General features: G+C 45.7%; 1 protein-coding gene across 1 annotated transcript in view; it reads left to right on the top strand.

Moving 5' to 3' along the window:
* Nucleotides 1-2,375: 2,375 nt before the first annotated feature.
* Slc16a2 (solute carrier family 16 member 2) overlaps nt 2,376-27,577 on the top strand; it is a 107,531-nt gene continuing 82,329 nt past the window's right edge. Inside the window, exon 1 of the mRNA XM_042668690.1 lies at nt 2,376-3,014. Coding sequence (XP_042524624.1) covers nt 2,549-3,014 — 466 coding nt within the window. The 5' untranslated portion in view covers nt 2,376-2,548. The remainder of the gene's footprint in view (nt 3,015-27,577) is intronic.

The raw sequence follows: 27,577 nt of genomic DNA on the forward strand, positions 1-27,577 counted from the left end.
AGTCAGGTCTTGTCTCCTCCCCTTAGGTCTTCCTCCCCTGGGGCAGCAAGTTTAGACTCCACTGGGAGCTGAAGGCTTTCTGTGTGGAGGCCTGCCTTGAATTTTAGCTTGAATTTGCCCAATAAATGCCAATAAATCAGGCCAATAAATGCCCTGATCTCTGTTGAGCTTCGCTATTTATTTATTTATTTATTTATTTTCAGTCCTGAGGCTTGAACTCAAGGTTTGGGCACTGTCCCTGAGCTTCTTTTGCCCAAGGCTAGCATGCTACCACTGGAGCCACAGTGCCACTTCTGGCTTTTTCTGAGTAGTTTATTGGTGATAAGAGTCTCACAGACTTTCTTGTGTGGGTTGGGCTTCCAGTCACGATCCTCAGATCTCAGCCTCCTGAGTAGCTAGGATTACAGGTGTGAGCCATTGATGCCTGGCTTGAGCTTCATTTTTGTGTATGTACCATTACTAGGGCTTGAATTCATGGCTGGAGTGCTGTCACTTAGCCTTTTGGCTTAAGGATAGGCTCTATCACTGGAGCCTTACCTCCACTTCCAGATTGTTGGTTGTTAATTAGAGATGACTCTCATGGACTTTCTTGCCAGCATTAGCTTCAGAGTGATTCTCAAATCTCAGCTCTTTAAGACACCAGCACTCAGCAAGCTTTGATTTTTGTGCCTTCAAAAAGCAAATGATAAAACATACCTCAGGGCAATAAGGGTTGTGCTTTATTGTACATACAAGGCCTACACTCCTGATCAGGACTGTTTATGGTGAATTCTCCTGATTGCTCTTGTGCAAGACACTGCAAGAGCTGCACCTTCGGGCTGCCTCTGTCCTCTTCAGCCAGGTCTATCTGTCTCCTGGTGCTTGATGGCTCTGTGTGCTCTTTGACAACAGACTAAACCAGGCTCCTTGGCTGCATTGTCACAAGCCAAGCAGTCTTCGACCTAGCAGTAGGGTTAATGACATGTGCAGTAAAATGAATTTGACAGTCTTCCTCAAGCTGTTGAGGCCTCATGTTGAGTGCAGTAAAGGCATAGACGTGAGGGGAGGCACAACTTCCCAGAATCGCAGTGCCAGCAAGGGCCAAGGTTGGCATCGCTGTACCCTGGGGTTGGAAATCTTGCTACCTGCACGACAGATCCACCCTTGCCTCAGTCTTCCTTTCTGGACCCACGTGTTCCTTGGGGGAACAAAGTGTTCGTTACCCTTATAGGGTTGGGGCCTGAGTCTGGGACATTTAGTGGGACTCCCAGGTCTGTGTGCCCAAGGAGGAGGGGGCGGTGGGTGCTGGTAAGATACCTTTACAATTGGGACCTTGCAAAGTCCCAAGCACCCGAAAATCCATGGCCAGGGAAAGCAGAGACAATTCTAGCTCAAATTGGCAGCTCGACTGGGCCCTGATTTCTTGTACCCTAGTTCGGGACCAAGAGCCAGGAGGATCCCGAACTGAGCTCTTGCGCCTGCCACAGCCTGGGCTCGGCCCACTCTGGTACTACTGTGCCTCCCTCCGTTTCTGGTCCGGCCCCCTCCCTAGAGTGTGTCCTGGCCCTGCCCAGACTCGGCCTTCTGCAGCTCCTCGGGGCTCCAGGTTGGCGCAAACAAAGCCCTGATTGACTGCCCGGAGGGGCGGGACTCGCCGTGAGGCCGCCTCCTCCTCTCCCCTCCCCTCCCAGTCCTGCCCCGCCTCGCCAGAGATTTGCCGGGAAGGGCGGGGGTTAGCGGGAGACTCTGGGGTGGGGGTGGAGGGTAATTCTGGTCAGTGGGGGGCTGAATCCTGGACTTGAGAAGGTTGTGTCCACCCTTTGTTCGAAGCCTTGGCTGTCCCCTCCAGGTCGTCCCCGGCCAAGCCCAAGTAGGGATATAAAGACTCCAAGGGCAGGGTGGGGTCCTTCGCGGGCTGGCTGTGTTTTTTTTTGGGGGGGGGGGTTCTAGAGCCATTTCGGCTACAGGCTGCGAGTGAGGAAGAAGGGAGTGGAGGCGAAGAACAGGCTGGATCTTTCTTGGAGCCTCAGGGCTGATCAGTACGGACTGTAGAACCTGCAGAGAGGACAGGGCAGGGGAACAGGATAGTTTGTGTTTCTCTCTCTCTCTCTCTCTCTCTCTCTCTCTCTCTCTCTGTCACTTCAATTCTCCCTCTTCTCGGAATGTCAACAAGGAAAAGAGGGCTCAGTAGTTACCAGGGGAGTTGGCGGGAGGCGGCGGTGGCTTGTGTAGATAGGCAAGTAAGAGGGAGGAGGAAGGGCTGGGGAGAAGAGAGAGGCTCTAGCCGCTGCCTGTTGAGGGAGGTAGAGGTGGGCGGGAGGAGGGGGAGGAGAGAGAGAGATGACATGGGAGAGGAGGAGGGGGGCTGGTCGGGGGAGGAGGAGGAGGAGAGGGCTCGAGGGACCGTCTGTCGCGGGACAGGCTGGCCAGCTCAGGCGCGGAGCTGGGAGGAGGAGGCACTGGCAGCGGCGGAGGCGTCAGTGCTCGGAGAAGCAGCAGCAGCAGCCGAAACAAGTACCAGCCACACAGCGGCTCGTCTGGCCCGAGCAGCCACAGTCCCCTAGCCGCGATGGCGCTGCAAAGCCCAGCTAGCGAGGAAGCCAAAGGGCCGTGGAAGGAGGCAGATCAGGAACAGCAAGAGCCAGTAGGGAGTCCGGAGCCTGAGCCTGAGCCTGAGCTGGAGCCAGAGCCGGAGCCGGAGCCGGAGCCGGAGCCGGAGCCCATGCCAGTGCCCCAGCCCGAGCCCCAGCCTGAGCCCCAGCCGCAGCCTCAACCCCTGCCGGACCCCGCACCTCTGCCGGAGCTGGGGTTTGAGCCTGAGCCGGCGCAAGAACCCGAGCCCACGCCCACCGTGGAGACTCGCGGCACCGCGCGTGGCTTCCAACCTCCCGAAGGTGGCTTCGGCTGGATGGTGGTGTTCGCGGCTACCTGGTGCAACGGCTCCATCTTCGGCATCCATAATTCAGTCGGAATCCTCTACTCTATGCTGTTAGAAGAGGAAAAAGAAAAAAATCGCCAAGTGGAGTTCCAAGCAGGTGAGTGGTCCCACGCGTCCCACCTGGCATTCTGAGCAAGAATGGCCCTTTTCCCACGGCCACCTTCATACCTCCTAGTTCGTCCTTTGCCACCTCTTGCTGATTGCCCATGGCCCTGCGAGGGCGCGGATTGCGGGGGGGGGGGGGGGCGGTTCTAGGCAGCCTGGGTTGTGGAGATTAGAACTCAAGACGTTCTGGGACTTTCATTGAACTCACACAAGCCATGAACTTTTTTTGCCCTGAGATAATCCTTTTGGATTTGTTTAAAGTCCTTTACTCGAGTGTGCTGGGGGAAAGTATTTCTAAGCTTCTATTTTTTTTAGGGGGGTGGGGTGTGGTGGGGGAGGAGGCGAAGTCATGAAAGAAAGAGAAGAGTAGTTGGAAGGCGGGGCAATTTTAGAAAGAAGCATGCTTGCGGCCATCTCCGCAACAGTCCTCCAGTGTTTTGAGGGGGAGCAGAGTTGTTTTCCGTCAAAAACACTTTGGAATCAATACATGGCAGGTGTGTGTGTGTGTGTGTGTGTGTGTGTGTGTGTGTGTGTGTGTGTGTGTGTGTGTGTGTGTGTGTGTATGTGTGTGTGTGTGTGTGTGAATGAAAGAAAGAGCTGGGATGGTGACTCTTCGATGGGAGTCAAATTCATGGCAGGTGTGTGTGTGTGTGTTGGAGTGAACAGAGTGGGAATGGGGGTGTGTGTGCCTCCTTGCCTGCCGTGATTATGGCCCAGCCAGGCCAGCGCGGTCCACTGTCGCCTTAGGGGAGCGAGAGGATCTCCCTGCCCTCTGAGCCGAGCCCCGGAGCGAAGCGATCAGGGAGGCGGTCCCCTGGATCTCCTGCCAGAGACGCGTGAGGCAGCTGGCAGGCTGGGCCCTAGGGCTCAGGGCTCACTCTGCGCCGCCCTCCCGCAAGCCATGCTCTCCAGGGCTCCCTGGGCCTCTCCGCTAGCTGTGGGGTGCCTCATTCTTTCTGCCTGCAGCCCTTGGAATGCCAATCCTGCCTCTCCCGCCTTCATTTGGTCCTTCCTAACACTAGTAGGTTGGATGTGTGTGTGTATGGGGGGTGGGCATAGCCCCTCGCCTTTCAGGCCTTAGGGCTCCAAAACCCATGCACGAGCACAGATGGTATGGAGGACCCAGGTGGGCTTGGAAGAGTCCAAGGAGCCTTGTTTCTTTGTGGAAGAAGCCCTTTCGTTATTCTGCCTGGGGATCTTAGGACCAAGCTGGGGGCTTTGGGATGCCCTCTTTCTAAAGTCTGGTGCTCTCTCTCTCTCTCTCTCTCTCTCTCTCTCTCTCTCTCTCTCTCTCTCTCTCTCTCTCTCTCTCTCTTTCTTTCTCTCTCTCTCCTTCCCTCTGCTCCTCAGGACAGCTGTAGCCAGGCTACCACACCAAGTTCACAATTTGGAAAACGGTGGCTTTTCCACTATGCTGTATTTTTCTGGAGCAGACGGGAGTTCTTTTCTCTTGCCTCTACCCTCCCAGTGTGTACTTCACCATCTAAGGGGGAAGCCTGGGAATTAGGATGTGAATACACAAATCTTGAATTCTGGAGTGTCGCCCCTAGATTTCTCTGCATCGGGCCTCTCTCATGGTCCTCAACCAAGGAGTTTTGTTACACGTTTGCAGCTTCACTGGACAGCCCTGGCAAGAGGGGATTGGGGCTCTCGGTGCCTCAAACCTTGTGACCCACTGGCACAGCGGCATGCTACAGGCCCACTTGAAGAAAGCTTAAGTGCAAGCCAGTAGCTGTCAAGGGCCATCTCAGGACCACTCATGCCACCTGACGCTGCAGGGTCTCTGGACTGTGTGGAACAACTTTTGAGAAGGTTGCTTCCCTACTCTTGCCTGGGACCACCTTTTTCCTGCTTTGGTGCAATTTTGGGGCTCTTGGCTAGGGCCTCTGGTTGTTGCCTAGGTTACATTGGGTGGGGGAAGGTACCTGCTGAGCATTGCCCCATGGTTCAAGGCAGGCTGATGACCTTTGAGAGTCAGTGACAAGTTTGGGTGAAAGTTGAATGGTCACAGTGGCAGCTGGGCTGAAGCTAGGGCCTGGCTTTTATGTGGTGTGAGCTGGCTGAGAGCTGGAGCCTTAGGACTATGTAATAAAGCTTGGAAAAACCACTATTTTACCAGGAAGAGGTTCACTGCTGGGGAACAGACTTCAAAGTAGGTGATCATAGGAGACTCAGGGGGAGGGCTGGCTGGGACTTTCCGGTCAAGACCTCACAGTGCAGCTGCAGGGGGGCGGTGGTACAGTGGTCTGTGCAGGGGTGTGGCCAGTGTGTGCTCTGACAGACCAGGTCCACTGAGGAGCTAGGTTCTTGGCTTAAATTATGGGGAGTATAGGTCAGGAAGGGACAGAATGGAATTTGGTGTGTCCCCAGGGTCTCAGAATACTTTGGCTTGGGTCCCTGCTGGGTTGTATCTTGAATTCACTAAAGTTATTTTTTGATACTGGAGCTTCTTAGGAACACGTCACTTTTTATTTTGGAGAAGTCAGGAACATCCTACTACATTCCGGAACTTTCAGAAAATTCTCATCCTCAGCACTACCTTTCTTGAGCTCCACAGCTTTCTCAAGCTACCATTTCGATTCTGCAATTCCAAATGTCTCCACCAGCACATACTTTCTTCAGCTGACTCAAAATGTTCTGGCCACCTGTGCCACAGCCCTGGTATCTTAAAAGGATGGAAAAAGCTAGTACTTCACAATTACCTTTCTTAGTAGCTGAACAGCTTTTCTGGGTGTTTCTGAGTCCCAGAGAATGGTAGTTTTGATGTTTAAAAGGTAACTTCATCCCAGGCATCCTCTGACATGGGCAAACCCCACAGGAGAGAGAAAAGATGTGGAAGCGGGGCTATACTAGAACACGCAATATATGGTGTTTGTTGGACTCTGAAGTACACGGTTTTGGGGTGTCACCAATGGTGTATTTTGTGTCCTCTTTATCTGTTTGAAGGAAGTCAATTTTCCCTGGCTTCCAGACCATGGGAGGACTGGCAAACCAAAGGTTCCTGAGAGGAAAGCAAATAGGAACTGGGTTTGGGAGAAAAAAAGGAAAAGATTGAGAGAGAAATGAAGCTGGGCACCAGTGGCTCATACTTGCAAACCTAGCTACTCAGGAGTCTGAGATCTAAGGATCGAGGTTCAAACCCAGCCCAAACAGGAAAGTCTGTGAAACCTTTATCTCCAATTAAGCACCAAAAAAAAAAAAGCTGAAATGGAGTTGTGGCTCAAGCGATAGAGTGCCTTGAGAAAAAAAAAGCTCAGGGACAGTGCCCAGGCCCTGAGTTCAAGCCCCAGAGACAGATTGGAGGCAGTAGGGAAGGGGGAATGAGCCTATACTTTTGCAGAGATTGTGGAGATTTTGGGAGTCCTCCAACCTAGACCAAAGAGCAGGAAGGACAAAAGGCAACCAGGCAATTTTGTGGGAAATCTAGGCCAAGGATGGCTTTCTGGGATGACAGGGGAGCTTTTTGTGGGAAAGAGGAGCTGGGTGGTATTGGTTACAGTCCCCATCTCAGCTCTGAAATCCTAAATGGGGGTGTGGTTAAGTTTAGGGGTTCAGAAAATAAAGGCAGAACAAGCTGGAGCTTCTGACAATGGATTCACACTGAAGGCTTTTTGAAAGTACTTCAGAGTAAACCTGTTACCCCGCACATTCCACATTGACTCTCAGTCTAGCACTGGGCCATAAAATATGATGAGAGGCATTGTTTTGCCAGGTTATCTTTTTTATTAGTGTATATTAATTGTTCCAAGGAGATTTTACTGTGGTAGTTCACACATGCATATATTATTCTTTGATCTTATCCCTTCTATCATACTCTTTCCCCCTCTGCCCTCCCCTCCTATTTTTGACCTCTCCTATTTTTTCGACAGACTGCATTGTGCTTCTTTGTACTATCTTCATACATAGACACAATTTTTTGTATTCTTCACCCTCATCATTCTTTTTCCTTTTCTCTCGCCCTTCACTCCCCCAAACAGTCCGATTATTGCAGTCATGTTTATATATGTATATAGGCATACGAATGTATGTATGCATATGTATAGTTTAAATTCTGCATATGAGAAAAAATGTGACCTTTATCCCTCTGAACCTGATGTTTTACATATGAACTCCAGTTTAATCCATTTTACGCCTGAAAGTAGCATGATTTCTTATTTTTTTCTTTTGTGCCAGTATTGGGGCTTGAAATCAGTGCCTCATGCTCTCATCGGCTTTTCTCTCAAGGCTGGTGCTCTACCACTTGAGCCACACCTCCACTTCCATTTTTTTGCTAGTTAAGTGGGAAATAAGAGTCTCTTGGACTTTTCTACTGGGGCTGGCTTCGAACAATGATTTTCAGATCTCAGCCTCCTGAGTAGCTAGGATTACAGTTAAGAGCCACCAGTACCTAGCTAATTCCTCTTTATGGTTGAATAATACACCAAATTTTCTTTACCCGTCTATCAGGTGTAGGGCATGTAGGCTGATTCCATAGCTTGGCTATTATCAATAATGCTGCAATGAACATGGGTGTGTGTCTCTACTGTATTCTGACTTGCATTCTTTCAGATCTATGGAGAGTCATTTTTTATTGGATTATTTAAGTTTAACCCTTGAAAGTTTCTGAGGTGGAGGCAGGGTTGGGCCTCTACCAGGGAAAGCAACAATGTCTAGGAAGGCTCATTACTGGTATAAAATAATTCATGCTGATTGACTATTGATGGAGAATTTTCTGGCTATGGGAATGAAAGGTTTACTCTGCCTTTGGGTGAATCCAAAGTTCCAAGGAGGGTCAGTAGACTGTCTTTGTTCTCTAAGTTGTAGGATTTTTATTGCTTGGTTCAGTGTCTCACTGAGTTTATTATCAAAATTGTTGAGTTTGAGCTGGCTCATGCCTGTAATTCTAGCTACACTGGAGCCTGAGATCTGAGGATCATGGTTCAAAGCCAGTCCTGGAAGAGAAAGTCCATGAGTCTCTGATCTGCAATTAATCAGCAAGATACCTGGATTGGAGGTATCATTCAAGTGGTAGAGCATGGGCCTTGAGCAAAACAGCCAGATGAAAGCGCAGAGCCCTAAATTTAAGCCCCAGTACTGGCACAAAAAATGGCTGATTTTGGAGCAAATCTGCTAGCCTCTTGGCTTTGGCTGAAGACCTTTCTTATTGTCCAGAAGATGTAGGTCATGTTGGTTCAGAGATGGCTGCAGGCTTCAGGGCCACTGGCCAGGCATCTTGCCTCCTCTCCAGACTGGGGCCCAGATTGTGCCCTTGATTCATACTGGAAAGGATGATGAGAGGTTGGGACATATGGAAGCCAAATAGGAGGCTGCCTGTTTTTTGTTTGTTTTTTAATTTAATTTAATTTTTTGTCAGTCATGGAGCCTGAACTCTGGGACTGGGCACTGTCCCTCAGTCTTCAGCTCAAGGCTGGCTCTCTACCACTTGAGCCATAGCTCCACTTCCAGTTTTTTCTGCTTATGTGCTGCTGAGGAATTGAACCCAGGGCCTCATGTATGCAAGGCAAGCACTCTACCACTGAGCCACCTTCCCAGTCCCTTGAGGCTGCCTGTTTGAGCTGGGACAACTGGTTGAATTTGGATCACTGGCTCACTGTCCAATAGCCTAAAGTGCTCATTCTAATGCCCAAAAGACCTTAGGCCAATTCTGGCTTACCAACACCTGACGATTTCAGTTATAGCAGCTAAGCAGTGACTAAGAGTTAGATAACATTTATACCTAACTTGCTCAGTGACTGAACATACTGTTCACCTCTCTCTACCCCAGATAGCTGTGAAATGCATTTTTTTCCTTCAGTACCTGGCCTTGAACTCATGGCTTCACTCTTGCTCAATTTGCTTGTTTGGCACTCTGTCCCTTGAGCCATGCTTCCAGTCCTATTTTATGCTGGTATTCTGAGAGCTGGAGTCTCTCAGACTTTTCTGTCTAGGGTGGCATCAAACTATAGGCCTCTAGATCTTATCCTCTCGAATAGTTAGGATTACTGTGATGAGCCATCAGTACCCAGCGAATAAGAAAGTTTGTCTCTAAAAACTTTCTAACTCCGTTCCGTCCTTTTGAATTGAGTGCCCCTAGTCTTTACTATTAACCTAGCACAGACTCTTTCCGACAAAGAAAAATTTGTTGAGTTGCCTGAATTGGGGTGAAGAAGGATATTGGGAAAGCAAGGAAAAGCATAGACATTACTTCCCTATTTCTTTTATATTTAAAGACTATGGGGCTACTCAGGCATAGAGTGTAGTTAAAAAGGCCCATTCTGTTTTACCCAGTATGTAAGGGCAATTCTCAGTATACAGCCACTTCTCCCACAATGCCCTGCTTAGAAGAGAACTAGACCTCCAAGAGAACTCCCTCAACTTGGCCCCGCTGCAGGCTAGCAGGGTGGGTCTGTATGCTGTTGTTTCCCAGCATTTGAATCTGCTCTTCAAAAGCATTAAACTGAAAGCATTTCCTCGGGCCTCAGCTTGGACCCCTCTCCTGAAATTTAATTTCCCACAGCTTGCTCTCATTTCTCAGAAGTACATGGTCAGTGTGACCTCAGTTTGCTATAACTTCAGGCTACAAGAACAAATCAAGATTCCCAAATGTGACACAGAGATTCCCTTTGTGTGTATGGGAGGAGGGGGGAGCTTCAGATATATCATCTTTAAAAAATTTAATTGTTATATATGATGTACAGAGGGCTTACAGTTACATAAGTCAGGTAAAGAGCACATTTCTCTTTGGACAGTTTCACCCTTCCTTCGATCTCTCCCAATTTTTCCCTCCTGCCCCCCCTAAGTTGTATAATACATTTTCAACAGTGTCTAGTGAATATCACTGCTGCATTTGTTCACCCTTTGTCCCTCTATTTCTGTGCCCTCCTTACTCTCCCAAAAGACAGATAAATGAACAAACAAGACTAAAGAAAGCAAAAACAGCAACAAAGAAAAAAATCCCTCTCATTTCCATTTCAATAAATATTATTTTATATGATCAGATGCACATAGGCATGGAGTCTTCCGTTTCTCTCCTGAGTATCCTTCTTTGGTCTCACAGTACAGACACAGAATCTTTATAGCTGGCTCAGGGATCTCTCTGTAGGGGTCAGGTGGGAAAGGCTGTTGCTTGTGGTCTTAGAGAAACTACTACTGGGTGTTCCTGGTCCTTGATCAACTTCAGCTTCACTCCAGGCTTAGTGAAGTAGTATCTAATGAAGTAGTAGGCATAGAACTCTCTTTTCTTTTCCTTGGATTTTTTTTTTACTCTCGACATTGCTAGTATTTCCTCCTATGAAGAATAAACAAACATCCAGGCTGGTAATATTTTCAGAAATGTGTAAAGGATGCCATCTCAAATTTGTGTTATTGTTGTTTGAGATAGGCTTTTATTAAGCCAAGTTGGCCTACCACTCCCGATCCTTCTGCCCCGATCTCTCAAGTGACAGGATTCTGGGTGTGCACATCACTATGCCCAGCTCCATCTCAACCTTTTGAGTAGGCCTATTTCCCTGGAGGATGCACTTTTTTGTTGTTGTTGTTGCATTTTGAAAAGAAAGACTCATTCACTCCTTTCAGATGATGTAAATGATGGAGTAGAATTTCCTGTCTTGAAGGGACTTCTCACTTTGGGACTGAATGAGTAAATTCTAGAGAAAAGACTTTGTTATTAAACCACACACATGTATAAAGCCATGGATTATAAATATTCCATGGTAAATAACTCTATTCCTAGCTGTGTATCCAGTCAGGTTTGATGGACAGGGACTTCTGGAGGGGATCCTGGAGCACTTGGGCAAAGCACTCAGCCTGGGAAACTTACTGGATGAAGATGATGCAGACCATATGGGCAACATTGTCTTTCTTGGCCTAAGTTCATTTATTACTACCTGACTATAGGGCCAAGAACCATTTATAGCAATATTTTGGCCAGTTCTGGGGCTTGAATTCAGTGCCTGGGCCCTGTCCCTGAGGCATTGTGTGCTCAGGGCTAGCGTTTTATCACTTGGGCCACAGCACCACTTCCAGCTTTTTCTGAGTAGTTTACTGGAGATAAGAGTATTTCAGACTTTTCTGTCCAGGCTGACTTTGAACCATGATCCTCAGATCTCAGAGTCCTGAGTAGCTAAGATTACAGGTGTAAGCCACCAGTGCCTGGTTGCAATTATTTTTGTACTTTCCTTATCCTGCATCCACCCTAGTGCTCAAACAAGACTGGGGATAGAGTTTAGGCCACTCTAGACCTCTGTTGCTTCAGGGGTGACAGAAGACTAAGGGACATGCTCTAGGGGTGGGTGCTATGGCCACTAATGAGAAATCATTGGGCATCCAGTTGTGGGTGGCAAGTGTGGTCTGTTTGGATGGCTTACAGGGGCATCCTCCTCATGTTGGCAGTCTTGTTCTTCAACTTTATCTTCTCTTTTGCCTTTTCTGGGTTTGGTGAGAGAAGAAAGAATAAAACTAGCTGTTCCAACTGCTTACTTCCTCAGTTCCTTCCATTTTCATGGTACATTTTGATCACGTTTGGTAGACATGCTATCTCTATTCCTCCTAGTATTATTCTTTCTCTTCCTTTTCTTTCTTCCAACTGCTCAGTTAGAAGAACAACTGGGCCAGGCACCAGTGGCTCACGCCTGTAATCCTAGCTACTCAGAAGGCTGAGATTTGAGGATCGTGGTTTAAAGCCAGGCTGGGAAGGAAAGTCTGTGAGACTCTTATCTTCAGTTAACCAGCAGAGAACTGGAAGTGGCACTGTGGCTCAAAGTGATAGCCTTTAGCCTTTAGCACAAAGAGCTCAGGGATAGCACCCAGGCCCTGACTTCAAGCCCCACAACTGACCAAAAAAAAAAAAATTAACAAATATCCTTGTCACTTGGACTCCTTTCTCTTTAAAACTTCACCATCATTACCCTCCATCTTCTTGGCCAGATGAACCTACTGAGATTTCAGATTGGGTTTTGCTAACTTAAGAGTTCTGGTAAACGCTACCTGATCTCTAGAATCTTTCCAATTAACCACTGAAAAGCCGGAGGTAGAGCTGTGTCTCCAGTGGTAGAGCACTAGACTTGAGCACAAAAGCTCAGGGATGGTGCCCAGGCCCTGTGTCCAAGCCCCAGTACTGGCACAAAAATGTCTCTTTAGGGAAGGTGGAGAAGGGAGAGGGGAGTTCTCAGGCTAGCTGCTCTCCTGTAGACTGCCCAGATCCTGTGGATCTGCACACCTACCATCTTACCCACGCTGACACGTGCACTCATGTGTCCATACCTGTGTGTATGTATGTAGAGCTGGGTGAGTGATGTCTGTCTGGGCCAATTAGCACAGTTTCTTGAAACATGGTGCCTATGAGACTGAGGTCATAGGATCAGCAGCTTGTTAAGGTCATTGGACTTCTCATGGCCCATTCCCTTGATACAGGTCATCCTCAAGGAACTAGGTAGAAAAATGGAGACGACTCAAGTCAGGAATGGTGGTTCATGCCTGTAATTCTAGCACTTTAGAGGCTAAGGCAATAGAATTGCAAGTTCAAGACTACTCTGGGATACCTAGTAAGTTCCAGGTCATTGTGGGTTGCATAGTGAGAGACTCCCATTTCAAAAACAATACAAAACAAGCCAAAGAGTCCTTCAAGCCCTCTTCTATTGGGAAAAAATGTGAAACATACAGCTACCTCAGTTCTCTATCACAGTGAGATTCCCGTGTCAGCTCCTTACTTCTGCCATGTACCTTAATCATAGTCATAGTAATAATCATCAACATTCACTTCACAGTTAGCCACTAACTATATATGACACTAAACACTTTTACTTGGCTATCTTAATTCTCAACAACCCTGTGAGGTAGGCATGTATCATCGCTTCAGAGAAGCACAGAGTTAAACTTGTCTTGTTCAAGTTCATCTGGCACACAGTGAAGAGGCAGGATTTAGTCTGAGATACACTGAGGTAAAAATCCTGCTTTTAGACATCATCCAACACATGGTACAGATGTGGGAGCAGCTACCATGGGAACCTGCTGCAGAGGTTTTCCATTCCTGTGGCCTCTGGGTATCTTCCTAAGGAATAAAATGAGATGACAAGAAGTGGTTTGTAAACAAAAGATGCATATCTTGTTTATTGTAGGCGGTAGATCTTTAATTGCCTACCTCTCTCTACCCAGTTTGTATGAGAAGGCTTGAGTCCAAAAAACATGCCAGAGAAAAGTCACCTTTTTGTTGTTGAACACTGAATAAGTACCCTATCCCTTCTAGGCGTCAATATTTTTTTGGGGGGGTCGGGTCATGGGGTCTGAACTGTGGGCCTGGGCGCTGTCCCTCAGCTCTTCAGCTCAAGGCTAGCGCTCTACCACTTGAGCCACAGCGCCACTTCCGGCTTTTTTCTTTTTGCTTATGTGGTGCTGAGGAATCGAACCCAGGGCCTCATGCATGCAAGGCAAGCGCTCTACCACTAAGCCACCTTCCCAGCCCCTAGGCTTCAATATTTTAATCTAGAGAATGACCCAAATAGTATCTATTTTGATAAGACTGTGAAAGATCAAATGAAATCCTGTGTATGTCAGTATGTCAAAGGCCTTTGTAAATAATGAAGTGGTTGTTGCATCTATCTATCTATCTATCTATCATCTATCTATCTATCTATCTATCTATCTATCTATCTATCTATCTATCTATCTATCTATCTATCTATCTATCTATCTATCATCTGTCTATCTATGTGCTGGTACTGGTGGGCCTAGGCGCTGTCCTTTAGCTTTTCACTCAAGGCTGGTGCAGTACCACTTGAGCCATACCTCCACCTCCTACTTGTTTTGCTGGTTTATGGGACATAAGAGTCTCATGTACTTTTCTGCCTGGGCTGGCTTTGAACCACAATCCTCAGCTCTCAGCCTCCGTAGTAGCTAGGATTACAGGTGTGAGCTCCCAGCATCTGGCTTGTTGTTGCTATTATTAAGTTCCTTTTCCTAGAAATGGAATAATGATGCCTTTTTCTAAATGTTTTTCTAAATGTTTCCTCCCCACTCCATCTCTTTCTCCATCTTGCCTCTGAATTCTTCTGCAATTTGACCTGACGTGTCCTGTAGCTAAAGATTCTTGTGTTTTCTTTGTTCCTTAGCTCCCTGATGGGGAGAGGGAGGGGGAGGTGGGAGGCAGGGTGAGAGGTAGGGGGTTGGGGGGAGTGTGAGATCCCAGGTCATATATATTCAAGGAAACAAGGCATGCTGAAATATTTACAACACTTGGCAGGAGCTCACAAACCTCCTTATGAGTCAAGGACTGAAAGTTGTTCGTAGGAATTGCTAGGGGGCAGCAAGTGGTGGGGTGGAGTTAGGGTGTCATTTCCTCCCGAGGGTCTCTCACAGACCCTCTGTTCTCCTGAAGGTAGTGAGGAAGAAGGAAAGGGATATTTAGGGTCAGAAGGTCTGGGCAGAGGACATTAAGCATAGAAGGAGACTTGCTCCTTTGTGTTCAGCTTTGGAGTAGGCCAGTTTCCTTGTGTTTTAAACAGGATAGTCCCAGAGAACAGAGGCCACAGGATTGGGGCCTTCACAAAGCAGCTTGAACAAGTATTTTATTGGCCACTTAAGAAATCGCCATTCATATTACTAGTTGGAAAATCAGAATGGAATTTTTTTTCTTTTTTTTTTTTGTTGCAAGCAACAAAACAAAATCTTTAAATCTTCTTAGAGTCATATTTTTATACATGCTGAGATTTGCCAACTTTATTTGCAGTTATTTAAGTGTTTGAGCTAGGGGAGAAAGATGGAAAAGGTGGCATTGATTAAGATGCGTTGTACTAGTTACTTTTCTCAAGAGTCTGAAATCTGAGGATTTTGGTTCAAAGCCAGGCTGGACAGGAAAAGTCCATTAGGCTCTTATCTCCAATTAACCAGCAAAAAGCTGGAAGTGGGGCTGTGGCTCAAGCAGTAGAGCACCAACCTGGAGTGAAAAAACTAAGAAACAGTGCTCAGGCCCTGGGTTCAAGCCCCAGTACTGGCATGAAAAAAAAAGGAAAAGGAAAAGATGTGCTAGGCTCTGGTGGCTCATACATGTAATCCTACCTACTCAGGAGGCTGAGATCTAAGGATCATAGTTCAAAGCCAGTCCAGGCAGGACAGTCCGTGAGGCTCTCATCTCCAATAAACTACTCAGAAAAAGCCAGAAGTGGAACAGAGAGAAGCTTAGGGACAGTACCCAGGACCAGCAAAAAATGCATTATATTTATAAACTGATTTGTTGAATTGAAGCCCCTTTGTATAACTAACTACTTAAAGATAATATTTTTTAAAAAACCAACAAACTCTGAACCAGGGCTGGGGATGTAGTTCAGCATTTAAGTGCTTGTCTGATCTCTTGTCAGAGACCACCAAATCCTGCTCCATGTGGAAAGGTCCAACTTTTAATCAACTGGGGAGCTGTTTGTAGTGGACGTCGGTTTGTAAGATATAGGCTGCTAGAATGATAAGGATCCCCTAATTCAGCCACTGACATTAATGCCCCCTTTCCTTTTGTCTCAATGTGCTTGATTCCCAGGCATTACTTTGTGGAAGGAGATGGCAATGAATTGAAAAGGTACAATGGTGAACAGTCTCTCTCTCATTTCTATCTCCCAAATAATCTGTTTCCATCCCCAGAATCTACCAGTGTTATATAGTGTGTCCTTCCAGAGATAGAGTGTCTGTACAAGGAATGGTGTATGAATAATCTAATAGTCCGCATTCTCCTCTTCCTCTTCTTCCTTTTCCTCCTCCTTCTTTCTCCTCCCCCTTCTTCTCCTCCCTTCTCTTCCTTCTCCTCCCCCTTCTTCTCCTCCTCTTTTCCCTCCTCCTCCTCTTTTCTGAAACTGGGGTTTGAACTCAACTCTTTACCTTCCAAGAGGTCCATCTTCTTGCTAACTGCTGGTGCTCTACCACTTGAACCATGCCTCCAGTCCAGCATTTGATGGTTAATTGGAGATGAACCTTGAGCGCTTTTCTTCCCTAGGTTGGCTTCGAATTGTCGTCCTTCAGATCTCAGCCTTTTGAATAGCTAGGATTATAGGTGTGAGCCACTGGTGTCTGGCTCCACATTATTTTCTACTTTGCCTTTTATACTTCAAAATATACCTTGGATATTGTTGCATACTAAGTCCATATAAAACCCTCATTCTTTTCTTTTTTTTACAACAATACCATATTCTATTATCTAGATACATCATAACTCACTTAATGCCTTCCTTACTAATGGACATTCAGACTGTTATCCATCTTTGACTTTAGGTCTTAGAATCAAACATCAATAGATTCAGATGCTGTACTATACTACAAGGCTGTTCCTGACAAGGTTGGTTTATTTTATTTATTTATTTATTTTGTCTGTGGTACTGGGGTTCGAATTCATGGCTTCATGCTTGTTAAGTGGGCACAATACTACTGAGCTATGCCTCCAGCCTTTATTTTTTTTTATTGGTTATCTTTAGTATAGGGTGTGTGTGTGTGTGTGTGTGTGTGTGTGTGTGTGTGTGTGTGTGTGTGTGTGTGTGTGTGTGTGTGCTGTGACCTTACTACTTTTAGACTTCCCTTCATTGCTGGGATCACAGGTATGAATCACCATACCCAGCTTCCCTTTGCTGAGATGGGGGTCTTTCAGGCTTTTTTTTTTTTTGCCTGAGCTGGCTTTGCAAGTACCTAGGATCACAGGCATTAGCCACCAGCACCCAGCTTCTTTGACAAGGTTTTTAACTTTTTTTGTTGTTGCTGTTGTTGGTCATGGGGCTTGAACTCTAGGCTTGGGCGCTGTCCCTGTGCTCTTCAGCTCAAGGCGAGCACTCTGCTACTTGAGCCACAGCGTCACTTCCAGTTTTCTGGTGGTTTATGGAGATAAGAGTCTCACGGACTTTCCTGCCCTGGCTGGCTTTGAACCAGAATTCTCAGATCTCAGCTAGGATTACAGGTGTGAGCCACCAGCGCCCAGCTGGTTTTTAACTTTTTTTTTTTTTTTTGGGTCCGGTCGTGGGGCCTGAACTCCGGGCCTGGGCAATGTCCCTCAGCTCTTCAGCTCAAGGCTAGCGCTCTATCACTTGAGCCACAGTGCCACTTTCGGCTTTTTTCTTTTTGCTTATGTGGTGCTGAGGAATTGAACCCAGGGCCTCAGGCATGCAAGGGAAGTGCTCTACCACTGAGCCACCTTCCCAGCTGGTTTTTAACTTTTTGAAAAAAAAGTTTTCTCATGTATAAAGTAAGGATAGTAAGAACTTCTTCATAACTGATGTGAAGACTAAATGAGATGACACATGTAAAACATCCAATGTACAATTTGATGCCTACCAAATGTTTAACAAGTATTAGTTATCTCCTAGCTCACAAGCCTTCTTCATACCTTCCACTTCCAACTCAATTAATCGATTAATATTTTTCTTTTCTTTCTTTTTTGAAGGGTGGTCTGAGGTAGGGTCTCAAACTTGGTACCTAACTTTTTTTTTGCCAGTCCTGGGGCTTGAACTCAGGTCGTGGGCACTGTCTCTGAGCTTCTTTTGCTCATGGTTAGCACTCTACCACTTGAGTCACAACACCACTTCCAGCTTTTTCTGTTTATGTGGTACTGAGGGATGGAACCCAGGGCTTCAAAGCACATTTCCAGCCCCATACCTAACATTTTTTGCTAAAATTTTGCTCTACCAACTGAGCCATACCTCCAACCCCAACTTGATTAATATTGATTTAAGTTGTAGGTCTTTACTGTGTGCCAAGCTAAATTTTTATTTTTTATTTTTTGGGTCCGGTTGTGGGGCCTGAACTCTGGGCCTGGGCACTGTCCCTCAGCTCTTCAACTCAAGGCTAGCGCTCTACCACTTGAGCCACAGTGCCACTTCTGGCTTTTTTCATTTTTTGCTTATTTGATGCTGAGGAATTGAACCCAGGGCCTCAGACATGCAAGGCAAGCGCTCTACCACTGAGCCATCTTCCCAGCCCCAAGCTAAATTTTTGTTGAGACAGATGAAGAATTCTGCAAGAAGAACTAACATTGCACACAACTAGGGATCATTGGTAAATTGAATGCTGCAATTTATTTTGCCAGTCCTGGGGCTTGAACTCAGCACCTGAGTGCTGCCCCGGAGCTTCTTTTGCTCAAGGTTAGCACTCTACCACTTGAGACACAGCTCAACTTCTGACTTTTTTAGTAGTTTATTGCAAATAGCCTCATAGACTTTCCTGGTTGGGTTGGCTTTGAACCACAGTCCTCAGATCTCAACTCCTGAGTAGCTAGAATTGTAGGTAGGAACTCACCAGCGCCTAGCAAATGTCCCAATTTACATGTGGTGATATGGTAAAGGAGGGATGGATGTGGAGACCAGAAGACTTAGAGAAGACTTGCAGGCAGAGTTGGAACTTGAAATGGCATTACCTAAGTGGAGAACTGGGCAATGGCAAGATAGAAGTTCAGAAATGGACAGTTTGGTTGGGTCCCTCCTCTTTGGCAGCCAAATGAATCACTATTCCCCATGAGGCCCTACCCAGCAGGTGTGGTGTGGTGGAGGGGCAGGAGAAAGAGAAATAGTGAGGATATTTGGAGAGAAGGGCACGGGCTGGGGGATGTCTGGGCATGTGGCCCAGTTCTCCCAGCCTACCCAGCCCACACCACCTGCTTCTCCTTGTCAGCAGCCCAGGCACTTTTTTCTAAGAGGCTCAAGCAGCAGCTCACAGCCTATCTCCCTGGGTCCCTGGTGTGCCTGTGGATCTTGTGAACTCCAGGAGAGGGAAGTCCTGAGGAGTGTGACAAGTCACCTCTGAATGTGGCACATTGTAGTTTACACCTTAGTTTTTGTTGAACCTCTTATTAGAGACAGGAAATAAGTATGAGATCTCATGTGCCAGCAGCTTTGGTCTTTGGTCCCACCAAGTACTGTACTGAAAGCATCTGGAAAAGAAAAAGTCAGTGTGGTTTTTATCTGTTAAGGGAAGATTCACTGTAGGAAAGGGCCATGTAGAGATTTGTATTTCCATTTGACAGGGGTATAATACAGGCTGTAGACTGAGAGCGAATGAATGCTCTAAGGGCTGAGACTAGAAATCAGGTCTTCCAATTCCATGGTAACAGAAAGATGAAATAGAATTTTTCCTAAGCTTGGTAGCAGCCTGAATATGTTGTAATATATGGCGAAGAAGAAATGCATATAGTATAATGAAACCAACAACTGGGAGTCATATCATTCAAGGGCAAAAAAAGGGAAGTTGTGGAAGGAAGGCTGGGAATAGCTAAGGCCTGCTGTCTGGGATCAAAAAAGAAAGAAAGGAAGAAAGAAAAGAAAAGAAAGACAGACAGATAGATGAAAGAAAGGAAGGAAGGACAAGAGAGGAGGATGGAAAGAAGAAAAGGAGGGAGAGAGGAAGGAAGAAGAAGGGAAGGAGGGAGGGAGGTAAGAGAAGAAAAAGTGAGCACTGGGCTGGGAGTCAGGAAACCTGACAGCTCAGCACCAATGAATTCTATAAACCAAGAAGACCTTGGAAGCTTCGGAGCAAGGGGCGAAGGGTAATGGGAAATGGGATGATGAACAGAAGAGAACTTCTCTAATGAAAATGGAAAACATAAATTAAAAAAAATCAAAAAGGAAAACACATTGTCCTAGATTTGAGTAAAAATGACTTCTGTTTTTTTAAATTTCCTTTTATCCTTATTATCTTTAAGTAGCTATACAAAGGAATTGCTATTTAACAAAGCATTTTATGAATACAATATATCTTGATCATTGTCACCCCTCTCAACATTCTCACCCATCCCTCCCCTACCCACTTCTTCTCTCAGTCTCCTTAATTTTGTAGGATATACATTGAATTCTTGGATGTATTCTCCCCCTCTTGTCCTGTTCATTTGTCTATCACTTTTTCCTTGACCCCACCCCACCCCTTCCTTTCGAGTACCTGCTTTCTGTTGGTTTATTTTGCTGAACTTTGATTTTGCCTTTCTAAGGAATTACACTATTTGAGTTCTCCCTTGAATCTACCATATTTCACTAAATACACTTGTATACACTTGCATACCACCCAACGTATTTACTTACAAACGTATACACTAAATCCCAAATATAAGGGAAAACATACAAAAGATGACTTTTGAAGGGAAACAAGGTGGGATAACCAGTAGTGATGGGGAAGGCATGGTGAATATGGTTGAATAAGCATGTATGAAAATGGCATGATGAAACTCGTTAAAATTTACAAAAGGGGGGCTGGGAATGTGGCTTAGTGGTAGAGTGCTTGCCTCGATTCCTTGGTACCACATAAACAGAAAAAGCCAAAAGTGGCGCTGTGGCTCAAGTGTTGGAGTGCTAGCCTTGAGCAAAAGAAGCTCAAGGACAGTGCCCAGGACCTGAGTTCAAACCCCAGAACTGACAAAAAAAAATTTACAAAAGGGGTGTTGGAGGGTATAAGGGAATAAGAAGGAGTAGTAGAGGGTGTGAATACTGAAAGAGGACGAACCCACACATCCATCACAGGGGACCCTGCAGAGGCAGGCTGGCACAGGAGAAAGATTATTATAAGGTTTATTACAGGAGCCATATTTCCCCCAAGAGGGTGTACATGCCCTCCATCACCATCCAGGTGCAAGAGGGTCTGGGGGATAGGAAGTGAGGTAGATGGGAGTTCAGGTGGGTCTGGGCAGAGAGAGGGAGGGGCGAGCTGTATGGAGGGAACTCCAGGACTGGGAGGGGTCCCTGGTTTGGGTGGAGCTGAGGACCAAAGATGATCGATGAAAGTGCATTCATTATATGCATATATGGAACCATGGCAATAAAAGCCCTTAAGCTCTATGGTTAATATATACTAATAAAAAATAAAAAGATGGCTTTTTGAAATGTTAACTATCCTGTAGTGTTCATCCTACTGCTGGGGAATTCCATTGAGAAAGGCCAAGAGAAACTGGTATGTATGCAAGTAAGCAAATACTTCAATGCAAAGATAAAATAGATTATGATATGTGAATAGATTACGATATTTGAGTCAATATTTTAGGAAATCTCTCCCAAACAATCTCTAAGTCATTTTCTACTTTAAATCACTTTGGTTTAATTAATTAATTAATTTTGGTCATGAGGCTTGCACTCAGGGCCTGGGCTCTGTCCTTGAGCTCTTTTGCTAAAGGCTAGCACTCTACCCTGTTGAGCCACAGCTCCACTTTCTGTTTTTTGAATGGTTAATTGGAGATAAGAGTCTCAAGGAGACTTTTCTGCCTGGGCTGGTTTCGAACAGCAATCCTCAGATCTCAGCCTTCTGAGTAGCTAGGATTACAGGCATGAGCCACTGGCACCTGGCTGGTTTTAATTTTAAAAGAGGGTTTGTGCCTTATGAATGCAGTACTACTGGGAGTCCTACCCTCATGGAGCCAGCTTGAGTGATCATTGACCTAGACCCAAACTGGACAATTCCTGGCCTCACACAGTTCACTAGAAGTATGTCTTTGAGCAAGGCACTTAAACCTCTCTGGGCCTCTATTTCTTTACTTGTAAAAGGAAAGCAACAGAAGTATTTACCACATAGAATTCTGAAATGAGTTTTCATCATATCTCTGCATCTGTCTTTAGCTAGTTAGCTATCTTTGAACAGTATATCTGCTACATGGTAGGTACTATGCATGTGTTTGCTATTCTTTTTTTTTTTTTTTGTACTGGTCAGAACTCAGGGCTTGTGCTGTCTCTGAACTTTTGTGCTCAAGGCTAGTGCTCTACCATTTGAGCGACAGCTCCACTTTTGTCTTTTTTGGAGGGTACTTTATTAGGGATACAAGTCTTACAGACTTCCCTTCCCTAGCTGGTTTCAAGCTACATACAGTCTTCAGATCTCAGCCTCCTGAGTAGATCGGATCCCCAGTGCCTGGTTGCTATACTTATTACCTACTTAATAGTCGGCAGTCCATGAATCTGTATAGCAGAATGTTGGAGAGCAAGTGTGACCACAGCCTAAGGGAGAACAGGACTATACATTCAGGAAATCTAGGGTGGGGGTAATGGTACCTCTGAAGAGAGTTCTGATGTCATTTATGCCTAGGATCAGATTAAGACCTTTATAACCTTTAAGCATTATTTTTCAGGTTACTAAATTCAGGAGGAAAAACTTCAATCCATTTTTGTTTCATTTTGCTACACTTGTACCCTAAACTCATGCTCAATCCTCATATTAGGCAATCCTGCACTCGCTATTCCAGCTTTATAAAGTCTGTGAGTATTCTATACATCTGCAATCAACAGTTCTAAACCCAAGTACAAGGTGCGTTCTGTCCCAGCTCCTAAGAGCTTATTTTGCCAAGCACCATGAACTCTTTGACAGTTAGACCTCCCATCTGTTACTAGGAAGGAAAGTTTATCTTCTGGGGACAGGGAGAACAAATACCCGGAAGTTCCTAGAGGGTTTCTGGCAGGAAGCTGGAAGCATTAGCAAGCGAAGGTTCTGGTGACAAGTTGAGATGATTGAGCATAGTCACAATAGAGAAGAGGATTGGTAATGTCTTTTGTCTGTAGATGACTAGAAAATGAAGTCTTTTCTGAACCCTAACAACTCCAACGACTACAAGTTAGTGGTCCTGGATACCCTGGAAATCACTATCAATATCTTGATTATCCTATCAAGTTTGATCAAGTTCTAACCATCCAAATGGTGAATGACAGGATAGTTGTACATTTTAAGAGTCAAAGTGATTTTTTTTTTGGGGGGGGGGGGGGTTGGCCTTGACCTTGATTTTGCCAGTAGAAAGAGTAGCCCATAGCACCTAGCCAAACAAATGGAAGGATCTGGTGGTCTGAATAAAGGTCAGCAGACCATCAGAAACAATTCATGTGCTGTCTTGCCTGAGGATGGCAGCACTCACATTCAGGCCCAGCCAGGTCTATACTACAAGCCTTTTCATATAATGTCTCAAACATGGAAGGCTCAGGTGGAACCGGTCAGACCAGATATTGAAGCCCACAGCTTTTAGGAAGAGAAAGATAGATCTATAGACAGTCAGAGTAGCAAATAGGGAGGAAGTACATTTGTTGTTCCAGCTCCTAACTCCAGAAAACCCCCATGGGCTCAATGGGCATGGTTTAAGGAGGCTATTGGCTCATCAGTGTTCTACTATTGGACCTGGCCAGTATCTCCAGGCAGGATCAGAAATCTGACCAGAAGCCCTTCCCCTTTTAATGGAATTTATCTGTAGCACTGATAGAAAAGATGGCCTTGGAATGACATGTCAAAATTCAAGTGCAATTTGCCTCACTTTTTTTTTTCCTCTTTTTTGCTGTTCCTGGGTCTTGAATTCAGGGCATAGGCACAGTCTCTGAGTTCCTTCATTTGTTTACTTGAGGCTAGTGCTCTACTACTTGAGCCACAGCTCTACTTCAGGATTACTGGTGATGAATTGGAGAGAAAAGTCTCACAAACTTCCTTTCCAGGGCTGGCTTCTAATCACAATGTTCAGATCTCAGCCCCCTGAGATAGCTAGGATTATAGATGTGAGCCACTGGAACACAGCTAACCTCACTTTGTTACTGAAAAACCTGGTCTTCTGGTCTTGGTGCTTATTCACAAATAACAAGAACAGGATTTTGGAGAAAAGAAAATGAAGGTTTATTAAATTTGCCAGGCAAAATGAGGAGGATGAAGACCTCACTCTCAAAAGCTGTCATACTCCTTTCAATCAGGGGAAGGTAGGATGGATTTTGGAAGGGAAAGCCCAGAAGTTTGAGCTTCAGATGTCCACACTGAAAGCCATAACTTTGGGCTACATGGAGAGCTTTGGTTAGCTTATTTCCTGATATATTGGTGTTAGACTCCAGAGCTGAATATTTTGCTGTCCTAAACATTTCTTCACTCCCATGTTGAACAAGATAAGGAGAGGAGCATGATGACTTTGCCGGGAACTGTAAAGATGTTCTTAAGTTCCTTCGCATGGGGAAAGGGAGCCGTAAAGGTGGGGAAGACAAAGAAAAGAAATAAAAAGTGGTGGGTGAGGATGGGAGTGAAAAACTGAGAGAGTGCAAGGGAAGGGGTAACATTGTCCGAAAAGAAATGTCCTCTTTACCTGACTTATATAACGGTAACTCCTCTGCACATCACCTTTATAATAAGAGTAAAAAATAACAAAGAAATCAAAACTCTATTTGAAACTTCAAAAAAGTTTGCATAACTAAAAGTAGGCTGTTTAAAACTACACTTATGAGCATATTTAGATGTCTGTTCCCTTTGTGAGTTCTGTAATATCAGGTAAGACACAAGACCTAACATCATATAGTTAGTATGCTGGCTTTGCTGTTTATCTGATCCACAATCTCTGCCAAGACTGACTCTAACTTTCTTACTAACAAATAAGGCCAGTGGTAGGCCCATAATCCTTGCCTCACAGCCTTATGATCAAGCTAAAGGGACAAAATGGATGTGATAACCCTTAGAAAACTGCTTTGAACCTTCCATATGAGTTATCATCATGGTTACCACATTAACAGATTCATCTGTAGGCTTGCACATGTGCTTGTGTATGTATAGGGGGATTTAGACATCATTCATAGACACACATATATAAGCAACTCCACTCATGTACAAAAATTATGTATACATTGCCAGGCACTGGTGGCTCACGCCTGTAATCCTAGCTACTCAGGAGGCTGAGATCTGAGGATCGTGGTTCAAACCCAGCCAGGGAAGAAAAGTGTGAGACTCCACTTAACAACTTGAAAACCAGAAGTGGTGCTATGGCTCAAAGTGGTAAAATGTTAGCCTTGAGCAAAAAGAGCTCAGGACAGTGCCCAGGACCCGGGTTCAAGCCTCACAACCAACCAACCAACAACAACAACAAAACTATATATATTCAATTTTTTTTGTCAGTTGTGGAGCTGGACTCAAGGCCTGGGCACTGTCCCTGAACAATTTTTGCTCAAGACTACCACTCTACCACTTGAGCCACAGTGCCACTTCCAAATTTTTGAGTGGTTTTATTGGAGATAAGAGTGTCACGGGGACTTTTCTGCCTGGGCTGGGTTAGAACCATGATCCTCATATCTCAGCCTCCTGAGTAGCTAGGATTACAGGTATGAACCACATACACATTTGACTTTAAGTTTGAACTTTCTGATACAGACAAGACTTTACAGCCGGGCACTGGTAACTCACACCTGTAATCCTAGCTACTCAGGAGGCTGAGATCTGAGGATCACGGTTCAAAGCCAGCCCGGGCAGGAAAGTCCGTGAGACTCTTATCTCCAATAAACCACAAGAAAAAAACCGGAAGTGGCGCTGTGGCTCAAGTGGTAGAGCGCTCGCCTTGAGCTGAAGAGCACAAGGACAGCACCCAAGCCCAGAGTTCAAGCCCCACGACCGACCAAAAAAAAAAACCAAAAAACTTTACACACACATATACATTTATATGTATGCACACATATCTTCTTCTTTTACAAACATGCCCACACACAGGAAAATGCATGTGTTTATGTGTATGTATATGTGCAGGCATAAGTGTACACGAACAGCCTCATAGCTATAAGTTGAGTATACTATACTATTCAGCTTCTTCACAAACTTTAGTTTTCTAGGCATAGGAGAAAGCCCTTATTTTTAAGTCCTCCCACTTCTTACTGATAATGTCTCTTTGCCCTTGCTGGAGTCTCTTGTTTGCACATTAGCACAGCTGCTGCTAAAATTCAAACTGTAGTATGTGTATCTGCAGGTTTGGAGAACACGGATCCCTGTCCAGTTGCTCTGTGAATAGCACTACCACTCTATCCTGCACAATATATTTATAGCCATGTTTGCAAAGAGCTGACAGCATTTTCAGCCTTTTTTCAAAACACAGTTAATCCAGCCACAAAAATAGTCACTGACACACATGCCCTGAAGCTCAAAAAAATTAGGCAACAGGCCTAATGAAAATTAGTAACAGACCTCTGGGCATGGTGTCACATGCCTGTAATCCCAGCACTTGGGAGACTGAGGCAGGAAGATCTCAAGTTCAAGGCCAGTCTGAATTACATAGCAAGATACTGTCTCAAAAAAAAAAATTAGGGCTGGGAAGGTGGCTCAGTGGTAGAGCGCTTGCCTTGCATGCCTGAGGCCCTGGGTTCGATTCCCCAGCACCACATAAGCAAAAAGAGAAAAGCCAGAAGTGGCTCTGTGGCTCAAGTGGTAGAGCACTAACCTTGAGCTGAAGAGCTGAGGGACAGCGCCCAGGCCCAGAGTTCAGGCCCCACGACCGGACCCCCCAAAAAAATTAGCCGGGTGCTCATGACTCATATCTGTAATCCTGGTTACTCAGGAGGTTGAGATCTAAGGATGTAGTTCAAAGCCAGCCTAGGCAGGAAAGTTCGTGAGACTCTTAGCTCCAATTAGCTACCAGAAAACAGGAAGTGGTGTTGTGGCTCAAAGTGGTAGAGTGTTAGACTTGAGCAAAAAGAGCTCAGGCATAGCACCCAGGCCCTGAGTTCAAGCACCATGACTGACAATTAATAAATAGGTAAATTAGTCACCGAGCTTAAATGAAGTTGGATCTCGCTCTGTCCTTCTTTTTTTTTTTTTTTTTTGTCGGTCGTGGGGCTTGAACTCTGGGCCTGGGCGCTGTCCCTCAGCTCTTCAGCTCAAGGCGAGCGCTCTACCACTTGAGCTACAGCGCCACTTCCGGTTTTCTGGTGGTTTATTGGAGATAGGAGTCTCTCGGTCTCTCCTGCCCGGGCTGGCTTTGAACCGTGATCCTCAGATCTCAGCCTCCTGAGTAGCTAGGATTACAGGCGTGAGCCACCAGCGCCCGGCTACGCTCTGTCCTTCTTACTTCCCTCAACCTTCTCCTTTCTTTGCCACTTCTTTTCATTCCATTGACTGCTGAATTTAGTGTAGGGATGTGATACCATGGAGTGTATTTGCTTCAGAGAGAACCTGTGGTCGTTTGAGCCCATATTTTGGGTGGTATGAGGGAAAGGAAAGGGGTATTGAGGTTAGCAGGGGAGGCATTGCTGGGGGATTAAGAGGGAGTGAGGCCCAAAGGAGGAAGGCAATGCCCACTTTGAAGAAAATTGGAATTGTGGCTGGATAACTTCTTCAGTCCAATGTCAGAGTTTCCCAGCTTCCCCTCAGTCTCTGGGCTGGGGCGAGCAAATTGTTTTGCTTATTTGGAAGGTTGAAAGAATCCCTAGTGATGAAGCTTAAGAGGTAAGCATGATTAAGAATGAGATGGTATCCTAGGGAGAGAGCAGGCCTGGGCCTGAGGTGGTGACCCTCATCCCCAGTGGAAAGCCCAGCCAAGGCCCAGGGTGATCATATCACTTGTTATACTTTTGAGGGGTAAGGAGGAAACTATAGACAGAAAATACGATTGTCTCTGGCAAACCAAAATGAATATTCCTCCTACGTTTAGGATATATTTGCTTCAGTTTTCTGAGAAAGGGTAAATTTCAAGGGCTCCTCACAAGATATCTTAAGGGGGGCGGGGGAGTGCACGCGCGTGTGTGCACGTGTGAGTTGTGGTTGGATAGTGGAAAGTAAGGAAGAGAGCTTTAGCCTTTTTAGCCTTGAGACTGAAAATCGTTTACTCTGAGTACAAATTCCTTTTCTTGTCACTGTCCATAAATAGATAACGGAGCTCCTTCCGAAGTA

This window comes from Dipodomys spectabilis, unplaced genomic scaffold, assembly GCF_019054845.1.
Source record: "Dipodomys spectabilis isolate Male_0828 unplaced genomic scaffold, ASM1905484v1 ptg000468l, whole genome shotgun sequence".
Classification (NCBI taxonomy): domain Eukaryota; kingdom Metazoa; phylum Chordata; class Mammalia; order Rodentia; family Heteromyidae; genus Dipodomys; species Dipodomys spectabilis.